This window comes from Podarcis melisellensis (genome assembly GCF_964234715.1).
Source record: "Podarcis melisellensis genome assembly, chromosome: 2".
Lineage (NCBI taxonomy): Eukaryota > Metazoa > Chordata > Lepidosauria > Squamata > Lacertidae > Podarcis > Podarcis melisellensis.
Window position 1 is genome coordinate 117,690,086 of NC_138529.1, and position 14,065 is coordinate 117,704,150.

The 14,065-nt window shown below is 47.7% G+C and overlaps 2 protein-coding genes across 2 annotated transcripts in view; one reads left to right on the forward strand and one right to left on the reverse strand.

The window, feature by feature from the left end:
- LOC309364436 (uncharacterized protein) overlaps positions 1-14,065 on the reverse strand; it is a gene marked incomplete at its 5' end in the record, with an annotated part of 133,318 nt that overhangs the window by 37,871 nt on the left and 81,382 nt on the right. The gene's annotated exons all lie outside the window — the stretch shown is intronic.
- On the forward strand, positions 10,669-13,907 carry LOC309363639 (uncharacterized protein). The gene is made up of 2 exons (XM_081899978.1): positions 10,669-10,733; positions 12,745-13,907. The coding sequence occupies exons 1-2, from the start codon at positions 10,700-10,702 to the stop codon at positions 13,401-13,403; spliced, it is 693 nt and encodes a 230-aa protein (XP_081756104.1). The 5' UTR covers positions 10,669-10,699; the 3' UTR covers positions 13,404-13,907.

The following is a 14,065-nucleotide window of genomic DNA, read 5'->3' on the forward strand; positions in this document are numbered from 1 at the left end:
TATATATATATATATATATATATATATATATATATATATATATACGAGGACAAAAAAATGAGCAAATTAAGTTAATTTGGATATGCAGAAGATATTAAAAAATAAATTTAAGGAACCGCAGAAAAAGGGGGAAGGAAGTCAAACTTTGAAATGTTAAAATGATTGTAAAATTAATGAAATGTATAAATTTGAAAAGTATATAGTCATACATTGGTTTTTTAACAGAATGCATTCCGGAAGTCCATTCGACTTCCGAAACGTTCGGAAACCAAGGCACAGCTTCCGATTGGCTGCAGGAGTGTCCTGCAGCCAATTAGAAGCCGCAGAAGCCATGCCAGACATTCAGCTTCCGATGCAAAGTTCGCAAACCGGAACACCTACTTCCGGGTTTGCAATGTTCGAGTTCCGAGTTGTTCGTGAACTAAGCTATTTGAAAATCAAGGTTAAAAAAAAACTTTTTTTAAAAAAAAGAATGACTCAGTTGGTGAAGCATGAGACTCTTAAGGTGGATCTACACACAGGGGGGGATGCTATAAATAGGTCAGAAATTAAATTGTTATAACAAAATAAAAAACCCCTATGTAATTGCAAAGAATTTTTTTTTGCTCTCCAACGCCACCTGGTGTTGCATGCTTATAACGCTTTCAACGCGCTGTGGTTTGTTTTTTTTTACTAATGTGGCTGAGTCCTTAATCTTGCTGGTAAGAGCCTCACACTGGGCAAAACATTGCATTGCAGTGGGGTTGGTCTAAATGACCCTCAGGATCCCTTCTGACCCTACCATTCTATAAACCCCTGACAGAGGTATAAAAACCTCTGTATAAAAACCTCCGACGAAGAGGATTCCGTCACTTTCCAAAGCAGCTCTATCTGCCAGCCTTATCTGCCGGCTTCCTACTAGCTTAGTCACAACAGAGCCCATGTTATTTATTAAGTAATTGTTCCTATAAAAACAAACAAACACCACAATATGTTTCCTGCTTTGCAAACCCAGCCTTATGTCCGGCTCCTGCCACAGCGGGTCTCCCCTGTGCCCAAGGGGCTCGATTCCAGGGAAGCGCGGTGCCATCGCTTGCAATGCAGCCTTGAAGATTTCCCCAGGTACAGGGAGATATTTTTATTAATAATAATATTATTATTGCTGCCTGCTCTCTGAAGGGGTTAAATGCACTGAGAAGCGGTGGGATGCTAGAGAGGAAAGGGATTTGGGAAAGGTGAGAGGGAGGGGCTCCTCCAGAAAGAGGGAGAGGGCAAAAGCATATTGCACACCTACAACCCTGCTTTGCAAAATAAATGATCTTTGGAGAGGAGCTGGAGCTTTGGTGCAGAGAGAAAAGCCTGGGATTTTGCAAGCTTGGAGCCGGTTCTGGCTTCTGCCTGCAGCGATATGCGTCAGGATCAGAGATCTTTTGGCCTTTGCCAGGGAACAGTGAGTCTTTCCAAGGCGACCAGGGGCCGCTAGCCACAATGGCTACAGGTGAAACTCGGAAAATTAGAATATCGTGGAAAAGTTCATTTATTTCAGTAATTCAACTTAAAAGGGATGTGGGTGGCGCTGTGGGTTAAACCACAAAGCCTAGGACTTGCTGATCAGAAGGTCGGTGGTTCGAATTCCCGCAATGGGGTGAGCTCCAGTTACTCAGTCCCTGCTCCTGCCAACCTAGCAGTTCGAAAGCATGTCAAAGTGAAAGTAGATAAATAGGTACCACTCTGGCGGGATGGTAAATGGCGTTTCCGTGCGTTGCTCTGGTTTGCCACAAGCGGCTTAGTCATGCTGGCCACATGACCCAGAAGCTGTACGCCAGCTCCCTTGGCCAATAAAGCGAGATGAGCGCCGCAACCCCAGAGTCGGCCACGACTGGACCTAATGGTCAGGGGTCCCTTTACCTTTAATATATGAGATAGACTCATGACATGCAAAGCAAGATATGTCAAGCCTTCCTTTGTTATAATTGTGATGATCATGGCATACAGGTGATGAAAGCTCCAAATTAACAATCTCAGAAAATTAGAATATTAAATGAAATCAGCAAAACAAGGACTGCAAATAGAGCAACACTGGACCTCTGAGAAGTAGAAGCATGTACTCAGTACTTGGTTTGGGCCCCTTTTGCATCAATTACTCGCTCAATTTTGGCTGGCATGGATGCTATCAGCCTGTGGCACTGCTGAGGTTTTATGGAAGACAAGGATGCTTCAATAGCAGCCTTCAGCTCTTCTGCATTGCTCGGTCTCATGTATCTCATCTTTCTCTTGGCAATGCCCCATAGATTCTCTATGGGGTTCAGGTCAGGTGAATTTGCTGGCCAATCAAGCACAGTAATCCCATGGGCATTGAACCAGGTTTTGGTACTTTTGGCAGTGTGGGCAGGTGCCAAAGTTCTGCTGGAAAATCAAGTCAGCATCCCCATAAAGCTCATCTGCGGAAGGAAGCATGAAGTGCTCCAAAATCTCCTGGTAGACGGCTGCGTTGACCCTGGACTTAATGAAGCACAGTGGACTAACACCAGCTGATGACCTGAACCCCATAGAGAATCTATGCGCCCCCTTGAATTTACGGGACCGCCTCTCCTGGTCTGCCCCGCAGAGGACCTTAAGATCCATGAATAATCATAGTTTAGAGATCCCAGGCCCTAAGGAAGTCAGATTATCCTCCACCAGGGCCTTCTCAGTGATGGCTCCGACCTGGTGGAATGCTCTGTCCCATGAGACCAGGGCCCTGCAGGATTTAACTTCCTTCCGCAGGGCCTGTAAGACAGAGCTATTCCGCCTGGCTTTCAATTTGAACTTAGCCTGATCTTTTATTCCCCTTCCTTCCCTCCCCCTCCCCTTTTTATGAAGATCACCTACTCTGGGATCCCACGGCTAATTTTCCCCACTGACCCATATAGGACTAATTTAGCCAGCTAGCCCTAGTGATCATCTAATATCTATTGGATGGATTTCCCCCCTAAACTGATTTTTGAATTCTGAATTTATTGTAATTCACGTTTTATATTGTATTTCATGCTGTTTTTTTGTGTTGCATCAATTAAGTGTTTTAAATTTGTTGTTAGCTGCCCTGAGCCCGGTTTTCTGAACCGGGAAGGGCGAGGTATAAATAAAAAAATATTTATTTATTTTATTTAACATACGCAGCCGGTCTTTGCCTTGAGGCAGAACCTGGCCGGAGAGGAAGGAGATGTTGGAATTCTAGCCCGTCTTGAGGTATGTGCCTATCTGTTCAGGAACCGGCTGAATTCCTTAGACCTCCCTCCGGCGACTCCCGGCAGGATAAACATACGCGAGGTCCGTTCCGGCGATTTTCCTCAGGCTGTGAGGAAAACACACCAACTGCTCCTCTCTCCCCTTTGGTGTCCCCAGGGAGGGGAAAGAAGCAGACAGAAATCTATTTACATCTTTTATTCCTGTCTTTTACTTCAGTACAGAGAAAACATGTCTGCACTCATCAGCAGTTAGAATAAACTCCACCCATGTACATCCAGCACAGGTCATATGACAAACCCACTGAGCTAACATCCGGTGCTCAGTACAGAATGGACTGCCCCTTTGTTCCCATGGCAACAGTCACAAACTTCCTGTTTGGCTTTCCAGCCACAAGCAGCAGACTTGGCTGCTATAGCCTTTGCTTGCTGCAGCATTGCTGCTTTAGAATAACATACTCCCCCTAAAGTATCAATGCGTGCTGCGAGCAAAGCGTCATCCAGAGAAGAAAACAAACAGTTGTTATACTTATAACATTCCCCTGTTGTTTCAGTTCCACCCTTGGAACTACCCGCCACTGGTTTTACCAATGTACCTCTCTGGTTGTGTGACTTCCAAGGAATGAGTGCATCTGCATTACCTTGGTTAGCAACTCTCTGTTGTGCCTTTGTCTCTGACTCAGACACAGCTTCAATTTGACCTTGGTCGTTTACAACAGCAACACATAAGTTAGCAAACTCTTGTGAATACCTCTTGGGTGGTACACCCTTCGTTGCTCTCTCAGACCTACGTAAGAGGTGCTGCTCTTCTCTACTTTCTGGTTCAGCCTTTGGACTCTTTGGAGAACCAGTACCAATTGTAAACAGTGGTTCATCCTCCTCTTCTGAGGGTCTTGTCATTATGTGAGATTTCCTCTCAATGACTGTGACAACTGAGCTGTCTGAGCTATCGCTGTCATCATCAGTACAGTGGTGCCCCGCAAGACGAACGCCTCGCAAGACGAAAAACCCGCTAGACGAAAGGGTTTTCTGTTTTGGAGGCGCTTCGCAAAACGAATTTCCCTATGGGCTTCCTTCGCAAGACGAAAGCCCATAAGGAAATCTCCAGGGACAGCGGGGAAGTGCAGCGCGTCTTCCCCACTGTCCTCGGACCTCCTCCGAAGCCTGGCGATGGGGCGGAGAGCCCTCCTCCCCCCGCCAGGCTTCGGAGGGCTTCTCCGTAGCCTGGCGATGGGGCGGAGAGCCCTCCTCCCCCCGCCAGGCTTCGGAGGGCTTCTCCGTAGCCTGGCGATGGGGCGGAGAGCCCTCCTCCCCCCGCCAGGCTTCGGAGGGCTTCTCCGTAGCCTGGCGATGGGGCGGAGAGCCCTCCTCCCCCCGCCAGGCTTCGGAGGGCTTCTCCGAAGCCTGGCGATGGGGCGGAGAGCCCTCCTCCCCCCGCCAGGCTTCGGAGGGCTTCTCCGAAGCCTGGCGATGGGGCGGAGAGCCCTCCTCCGCCCGCCAGGCTTCGGAGGGCTTCTCCGAAGCCTGGCGATGGGGCGGAGAGCCCTCCTCCCCCCGCCAGGCTTCGGAGGGCTTCTCCGTAGCCTGGCGATGGGGCGGAGAGCCCTCCTCCCCCCGCCAGGCTTCGGAGGGCTTCTCCGAAGCCTGGCGATGGGGCGGAGAGCCCTCCTCCCCCCGCCAGGCTTCGGAGGGCTTCTCCGTAGCCTGGCGATGGGGCGGAGAGCCCTCCTCCCCCCGCCAGACTTCGGAGAAGCCCTCCGAAGCCTGGCGGGGGGAGGAGGGCTCTCCGCCCCATCGCCAGCCTCCTCCGAAGGCTTGCGGTGGGAGGAGGGCTTTCCTCCCCACTGCCAACATTCAGAATGCTGTTCTGAATGTTGGCGGTGGGGAGGAAAACCCTCCTCCCACCGCAAGTCCCGGGAACAGAGGAGAAGCGCTGCGCGCCTTCCCCTCTGTTCCCGGACCTGTCCTGAAGGCTTGCGGTGGGAGGAGGGCTTTCCTCCCCACTGCCAACATTCAGAATGCTGTTCTGAATGTTGGCGGTGGGGAGGAAAAACCCTCCTCCCACCGCAAGTCCCGGGAACAGAGGAGAAGCGCTGCGCGCCTTCCCCTCTGTTCCCGGACCTGTCCTGAAGGCTTGCGGTGGGGAGAAAAGCCCTTCTCCGCACCGCCAGCCTGGCAAGCGGTCTCCATAGGAACGCATTAATTGATTTTTAATGCATTCCTATGGGAAACCGTGCTTCGCAAGACGAAAAACTCGCAAGACGAAAAAACTTGCGGAACGAATTAATTTCGTCTTGCGAGGCACCACTGTACTACTGAACTCAATAAGATCAAACTCATCATCATCATCATCAGAATCATCATCACCTGTGGGAAATGTTTGAACAATCACTCTCTCCTGTTCAGGAGCACTCTCTAGAAATTTTGTGAGAATCACCTTACCAGATTCAGACAAAATTACTCTGTAGAGACCCTTTTCATAACCCACAAAAATGCCTCTGGCATTCTTTACTCCACCTGGAGCTTCTGTTCTCACATGAGACCCAAAAACCTTGAAATGGGCAACAGAAGGTTTTCTGTGGAACAGTTTCTCAAAAGGAGAACATCCCAACTCTTTTGAAAACTTTCTCAACCACGTGTAACAATATGACATTAGCGATTCAGCCCAGTACTCATGTGGCAGATGTGAACTAAGCAATTGCGCTTCCATTCCCTTTTGCAATTCTTTGTTCACCCTAACACAAACACATTTGTTCCAAGCTTCTTCGGAACTAGCAGTTTTGTGTCTTATCCCTTTCTTCTTCAGGAACCTCTGGAACTCCTGTAAGAGAAAAATTGGCTTCTCATCTGTGCAAAGACAATCTATGTCAGCATCATGCATATTTTTAACCTTGTCACAAAACTCTTTAAACCTTTCTAAGGCTTCTTTCGGTCTCTCCAAAAGATAAATCCAGACAAAACCTGTGAAAGAATCAACACATATTAGGTAATACTTTGCATTGCCTCTAGATGGTGCTAAAGGACCAATCACATCAGCATACACCCGCTGAAATGCCTTGTCGACCCTTGAGGTGACCTGCTTGGTGTTCTTCTTGGCTACACCTGCAAAAGAGATCATGTTAGAATCACAAGAATTACATTTCATGTAATCACTTTGATCAAAAGTCAGCAAATACAGTCCATCTTTCTCTTTGGCAGAAAGATACAACTCTCCATCTTTGTAGATCTCGCATTTCTGATCATCATAGGACAGTTTTAGTCCCTTCTTGGCAATCTGCGAAACACTGAGCAGATTGTACTTCAAATCTGGAACCAAGTAAACATTGCTTATAGTCAAGTTCAGACTTTTAAGATACACAGTTCCAATTCCGGTGGCTTCCAGCTCTTGACCGTTGGCTAGTTGCACAGCGAAGCTTTGCTTCTTAAACGTAGAAAACAGTCCTCTGTGTCCTGTCATGTGAACTGTGGCTCCAGTGTCTAGGACAAAGAAGTTCCCCACCTCTGGTGTGGCTTTTAGCGACATCAAAGCCTTTGCAGTCTTTGCCTTTGGCTTGGTGTGACCTTTGTCTGACGTCTCAGACTTTGCGGAGCTCGCCTTAGCTCCTCTGTTCTTACGTGGCTTCTTGCAGTACCGCTGAAGATGCCCAGTCTGGTCACAATTGTAGCATCGGACAACGTTTAAAGCTACAGCGTTTCCTCCAGTAGCAACAGCAGTGGGGGAGTTAGAACTCCGTTCTTTGCTCCCCCTGTCCTTGACTTCCAGGGCGGCAAGCCTGTCATGTTCACAAAGAACCACGGCAAAGACCCTCTCCGACGTTAGATCAGCTGCTGGGAGAGACCCCAGCTGACTGGCAACTGTTTTGTAAGCCCGATTCAGACTGTTGATCACCATGAAGCAAAACACTTCCTCCTGCAGACGGAAGTTACGTTCCACCATCTGTTGACGCAGAAATTTCATTTCCGTCAGGTGCGCTTGAACATCTCCATCAGGCGCAAGCCTCAGGTTGGTCAGCTTCTCAAAATACAGCAATGCTGAAGAACCTGCATCTCTCTGATGTGTCCTTCTCAGCGTATCCCAAACATCTTTCGCGTGGTCTAAATCTTGTATGTGGATCAACTCGGAGTCTGACATGCACAGAATTATAGCAGTTCTGGCCTTCACATCCTGTGACTCCCAAGCACGCGTTGGTGCTGCAGGGATGGGGTTCTCAATCACTTCAAACAGTCTCTGATTCTGCAGCAGGGCCTTCATGTTAATAGACCAGGATGCATAATTGTCACTGGTCAGGAGGTCTGGAGTAGGCAGGCCTCCCCCCTTCTTGGCATCCATTTTGAGTCCTTGCACTGACTCTCAAACACAAGCCTCTAAAATCCAATAGCTGGCTTGTTTACACTCTGTGCCACCTGGCAGCTCTGAACGCTAGCTGCGTTGGAATTTTCCAAGAGCTCTTCAGACTCTGAAGACAAAACATTCCATTTTAACTTTCACTTCTCCTCTCTGAGGCATGGCCTTCACTGAAGGGCGTCGCTTAGCAACAGTGCATTCCATCCCTTGGACAGGATTAACCACAGGAATGTTTGGAATGCGGTTTCTCTTTTGACCGGAGCTGTTTTTCACATCTACTGCTCCCCGTGAAGCAGAGAATAACTCAATCTGCTTTCACTCTTCTAAGCCCGAAAATCTCATACCTGGGCTCCGTTGCTTGGCTTTCAGATTCTTCTGGTCAGCTTCTGGCTGCAGAGAATCAGCCTTCTCACCTCAGGCTTCCATGGAGGCCACTTCTTCTGCAGAGGTCGATGAAAACAGCAACCGGCGTCTGCTACCACTGTTGGAATTCTAGCCCGTCTTGAGGTATGTGCCTATCTGTTCAGGAACCGGCTGAATTCCTTAGACCTCCCTCCGGCGACTCCTGGCAGGATAAACATACGCGAGGTCCGTTCCGGCGATTTTCCTCAGGCTGTGAGGAAAACACACCAACTGCTCCTCTCTCCCCTTTGGTGTCCCCAGGGAGGGGAAAGAAGCAGACAGAAATCTATTTACATCTTTTATTCCTGTCTTTTACTTCAGTACAGAGAAAACATGTCTGCACTCATCAGCAGTTAGAATAAACTCCACCCATGTACATCCAGCACAGGTCATATGACAAACCCACTGAGCTAACATCCGGTGCTCAGTACAGAATGGACTGCCCCTTTGTTCCCATGGCAACAGTCACAAACTTCCTGTTTGGCTTTCCAGCCACAAGCAGCAGACTTGGCTGCTATAGCCTTTGCTTGCTGCAGCATTGCTGCTTTAGAATAACAGGAGATCCTTCAGCCATGATGGGGACAGCCTTGGAGCAAAAGCGGAAGATGGAAGGCGAAGACTCAGCTGTCCCTTATCCAGGAAGATGGCGTGGTGCCATCGGAGGCAGAAGCAGTGGGGGATTCTGGGACGGAACCAGGCAGGAGATCCCGGTCCAGGAGGAGACTCTCGCCTCCGAGATAGAACCTCACCTCTTCAAGTTGATCCACTACCAGGAAGCCAAGGGACCCCGATTGGTTTGCAGCCAACTCTACCATCTTTGCCATCTGTGGCTGAAGCCAGAGAGACACACTAGGGCTCGGATCCTGGATTTAGTGATCCTGGAGCAGTTCCTGGCTGTCCTCCCCCCGGAGATGGAGAACTGGGCCAGGGAATGTGGAGCAGAGACCAGTTCCCAGGCAGTGGCCCTGGCCGAAGGTTTCCTCCTGAGTCAGGCAGAGGACAGGAAGCAGGAAGAGCTGCAGGTAAGAGCTGGGACTTTGTTGTTTAGTCATTAGTCGTATCCAACTCTTCGTGACCCCATGGACCAGAGCACGCCAGGCCCTCCTGTCTTCCACTGCCTCCTGCAGTTTGGTCAAATTCATGCTGGTAGCTTCGAGAACACTGTCCAACCATCTCATCCTCTGTCGTCCCCTTCTCCTTGTGCCCTCCATCTTTCCCAACATCCGGGTCTTTTCCAGGGAGTCTTCTCTTCTCATGAGGTGGCCAAAGTATTGGAGCCTCAGCTTCAGGATCTGTCCTTCCAGTGAGCACTCAGGGCTGATTTCCTTAAGAATGGATAAGTTAGATCTTCTTGCAGTCCATGGGACTCTCAAGAGTCTCCTCCAGCACCATAATTCAAAAGCATCAATTCTTCGGCAATCAGCCTTCTTTATGGTCCAGCTCTCACTTCCATACATCACTACTGGGAGAACCATGGCTTTAACTATACGGACCTTTGTTGGCAAGGTGGTGTAAATACAATGTATGCCTCTGCTCAAATGGTTAATGCCTGGGCTCATTTGAAACTAGAATTGGCTGTTTACAAATAGTCAGCCATCAAACTCTGCAGGGAAAACGCTTTCCTTGGGAAGTAACCATAAAGCGTGGTCCTTTATTCTTGTCCTCACAGAAGTAAATAATAACAATTTACAAAATGTTACATTGCAAGATAAATGCATACCACCCCAAACACAGATGTTATTTTCTTTCTGTCATAGGAAAGAAAGAAAGAGGTGAAGGAAGGATGATTAGAATTTACTGTACACATCACTCTAAATAGTAGCACCTAGTATTTTTGCTTGCCCATCTTCCTATTGTATAAATGTTAGAGACATTTTGTTTCGGCAAAATGATATTAATTATATATATTAATCTTATTCTCTTCCTAATAAAGTGTGACCCCCCCCCCGTGGAAAATAAATAAATAAATACAGATGCAATGTTTTAAGTGCACCATACAAAAGTGACACTAGATGGTGATGGTGAGCTAATGGCAAATTCTATACAGTGGTACCTCTGATTGCGAATGGGGTCCGTTCCGGAGGCCCCCAGAGCCAGGCTCAGGGCGGCTATCAACAGTAAAAATTACAGTAAAAACATAATGAGGGGACCAATTTAAAATACAGGTTAAAATGCAATTTAAAATGCGGCCTCATTTTAAAAGTGGCACATAAATCAAAACCATAAGGGTTGGCTGAACCCTTCAGTTCAGTTCTGTCCTGGCCTCTGAAGAATTGCTGTGTCATCTGATATGTTCACCCACAACTTAACAGGGAGGGAAACATAAGGGTCAGACTGAGTCCAAACCAAAGGCCAGGCGGAGCAGCTCTGTCTTGCAGGCCCTGCGGAAAGACGTCAAGTCCCGCAGGGCCCTAGTCTCTTGGGACAGAGCGTTCCACCAAGTGCATGAAAGCATGAGGGGACATTTTTGTTTTCCCCATTTTTCCATGGATGCATAGCTGTCAAATTTTCCCTTTTCTTGCGAGGAATCCTATTCGGAATAAGGGAATTTCCCTTTTAAAAAGGAACAGTGTGTATGCCTCATGCTTCGTTAGATCTTGAGATGACCCTGAGGCTGCTTAGCCAGGGGGCAGGATTACGTGCATTAACCGCAAGAGGTTTTGTTTTATTTTTGCATTCCAGGTGTCCTTCGAGGAGGTGGCTGTGCATTTCACTGGATCTGGGTCAAAGAGCCCTGCACAGCAAAGTCATGGCTGAGAATTGCGGGATCATGGCCTCTCTGGGTAAGGCTGTGAAATAAAAAATGTAAGGTCTTATATATATGTATGTTGTTGTTTAGTCGTTTAGTCGTGTCCGACTCTTCGTGACCCCCTGGACCAGAGCACGCCAGGCACTCCTGTCTTCCACTGCCTCCCGCAGTTTGGTCAAACTCATGCTGGTAGCTTCGAGAACACTGTCCAACCATCTCGTCCTCTGTCGTCCCCTTCTCCTTGTGCCCTCCATCTTCCCCAACATCAGGGTCTTTTCCAGGGAGTCTTCTCTTCTCATGAGGTGGCCAAAGTCTTGGAGCCTCAGCTTCAGGATCTGTCCTTCCAGTGAGCACTCAGGGCTGATTTCCTTAAGAAGGGAGAGGTTTGATTTCCTTAAGAATGGATAGGTTATATATGTATATAAAAGATAAATGTTTATAACTGCATATATAAACCACATGTCTGAAACCCCACAGAAAAAGTCCTGAAACCATGTGGTGGGGATGTAAATTTGTACAATTTTTGGTGCAAAGGGTATATAAAGAGATCACAGAAACCACTGAGTTAAAGCTGACCAAAAGTCCAGAGGTAGCATCATTATCAGTTTACGAGGGGGTGGAAGGTTCACAGGCCAGGAAGGACTTGCTCACAAATTTATTGACAACTGCACGAATTATTGTAGCTAGGAAGTGGAAGGGGCAAGCGGAATACAAAATGGAAGAATGGTATAAAGAGGTGTGGGACATAGCTATTAACGATAAATTAACATGTGCCATTAAGGTAAGACGGGGAATACACAGGAGAAATGATTTGGAGGAGATATTGAGGGTGCTTGTAGAATTTGTACTGTTAAAACGGAAAGGGGTCAAACCATCGCAAGAGGAGTTGAAATTTTGGGAGGTTGGATGGTTACAATGGAATGGTCTCGGTGTTGGGGTGGACATTTTAATTCTTATCTGTTTATGATGATTATTTTGTCAAAATATAACAACAACAACAACCACAACAACAACAACCACAACAACAACAACCACAACAACCACCAGCACAACCACCACCACCACCACCACAACAACAACAACCATCACAACCACCACCACCACAACAACAACCACAACCACAACAACAACAACCACCACCACCATCACAACCACAACCACCACCACCACCACAACCACAACAAGAACCACCACAACAACCACAACAACAACAACAACCACAACCACCATAACCACCACCACCACCACAACAACCACCACAACCACAACAAGAACCACCACAACAACCACAACAACAACAACAACCACAACCACCATAACCACCACCACCACCACAACAACCACCACAACCACCACAGCCACCACCATCACAACCACCACCACCACCACCACCACCACCACAACAACAACCACAACAACAACAATACCCACCACCACAACAACAACAACCACAACCACCACCACCAATCTGATCATGGGCAGGAATTCCCTTTGTGGAAGTCAGTATGCCAAATTCCCTGTAAGGATCATAGATTTGTAAAGTTGGAAGGGACCCTAAGGGTCATCTAGTCCAACCCCTTGTAATACAGGAATCTTTTGCCCAACATGGGGCTCCAACCCATGACTCTGAAATTAAGAGTCTCCCCTGCTCTTCCAAGGGTGTAGTGCTGCGTTACAGAAAGAAATCCAAAGATTCTTTGAGAGCTTTCCCTCTGTATAGGAAAAAATGTACAGTGGTACCTCGGGTTAAGTACTTAATTCGTTCCGGAGGTCTGTTCTTAACCCGAAACTGTTCTTAACCTGAGGTAGCACTTTAGCTAATGGGGCCTCCCGCTGCCGCCGCACGATTTCTGTTCTCATCCTGAAGCAAAGTTCTTAACTCAAGGTAATATCTCTGGGTTAGCGGAGTCTGTAACCTGAAGCGTATGTAACCCGAGGTACCACTGTACTGTCGAATTAACCAATGCGGTGGGGGAAACGGTCTAAATGCTTTGAGTGTGGAAAGAGCTTTCGTGTGAAAATAACGCTTTGTTCTCATCTAACAGCCCACACCGGGGAGAAACCATATAAATGCCTGGAGTGCGGAAAAACCTTCAACCACCACAGGAACCTCACTTCCCATCATCGAATGCACACAGGGGAGAAACCCCACAAATGCTTGGAGTGTGGGAAGAGCTTTTGTGACAAGAGAACCTTAATAGACCATCAAGGAAACCACACAGGGGAGAAACCCTATACATGCTTGGAGTGCGGGAAAAGCTTTAACTGGAAGAGGAGTTTCACTATCCATCAGAGAAATCACTCAGGGGGGAAACCCTACGCTTGCCCGGAGTGTGGAAAAATCTTCACGTGGAAGAAAAGCCTCACTATCCATCAGAGATCTCACACGGGGGAGAAGCCCTATAAATGCCTGCTGTGCGGGAAAAGCTTCACGCAGAAGGGGCACTTCACTGCACATCAGAGATCTCACACCGGGGAGAAGCCCTGCAAATGCCTGCAGTGCGGGAAAAGCTTCACGCAGACAGCACACCTCACCACACATCAGAGATCCCACACGGGGATAAAGCCATATAGCTGCTGGGAGTGCGGGAAAAGCTTCAGTGCAAAGGCAACTCTCCGTTCCCATCAGAGATCCCACACGGGAGAGAAGCCCTATAAGTGCCCAGAGTGCGGGAAAAGCTTCAGCGTCCTCTCGAACCTTTGAAGGCACGAAAGGATGCACTGCGGGGAGGAGCCGTACAAATGTTTTGAGTGCGGGAAGAGCTTCAGCGACGGGGCGAGCCTCACTGACCACCAGGAACGTCACGTGAGGCAGAAACCATATCCGTGCCCAGAGTGTGGGAAAAGCTTCATGCAGAAGAAAAGTCTCGCTGTGCATCAAATGGGTCATGCAGGAGAAAAGCCGTACAAATGCGTGCAATGTGAGAAAAGCTACAATTACAGGAAAAACCTCACCGACCACCAGCGACGTCATACAGGAGAATAACGGGAACACATAGAACTTATGGGGGAAATGTTGTCATCCAAAGGCAAGCCTCACTGCACATCAGAGAACCCACACAGGGTGGCTTAGGAGTCAACTCCTAATAATACATAATAAATTTTTATTTATACCCCGCCCTTCCCGGTTCAGAAAACTGGGCTCAGGGCGGCTAACAACAAATTTAAAACACTTAACTGATGCAACCAAAAACAGCATAAAATACAGTATAAAACGTGAATAACAATAAATTCATGTCATGAGTCTATCTCATATATTAGTTTCACCTTTTAAGTTGAATTACTGAAATAAATGAACTTTTCCACAATGTTCTAATTTTCTGAGTTTCACCTGTATTATTTCAGCTTAAGTTGCCACTCTTCTTT

Bases quoted from the DNA above. Each gene is read 5' to 3' on its own strand.
- LOC309363639 (XM_081899978.1), top strand. From the start codon at position 10,700: ATGGCTGAGAATTGCGGGATCATGGCCTCTCTGG. The intron at 10,734-12,744 runs GTAAGGCTGTGA...CTCATCTAACAG, and splicing joins CGGGATCATGGCCTCTCTGG to CCCACACCGGGGAGAAACCA.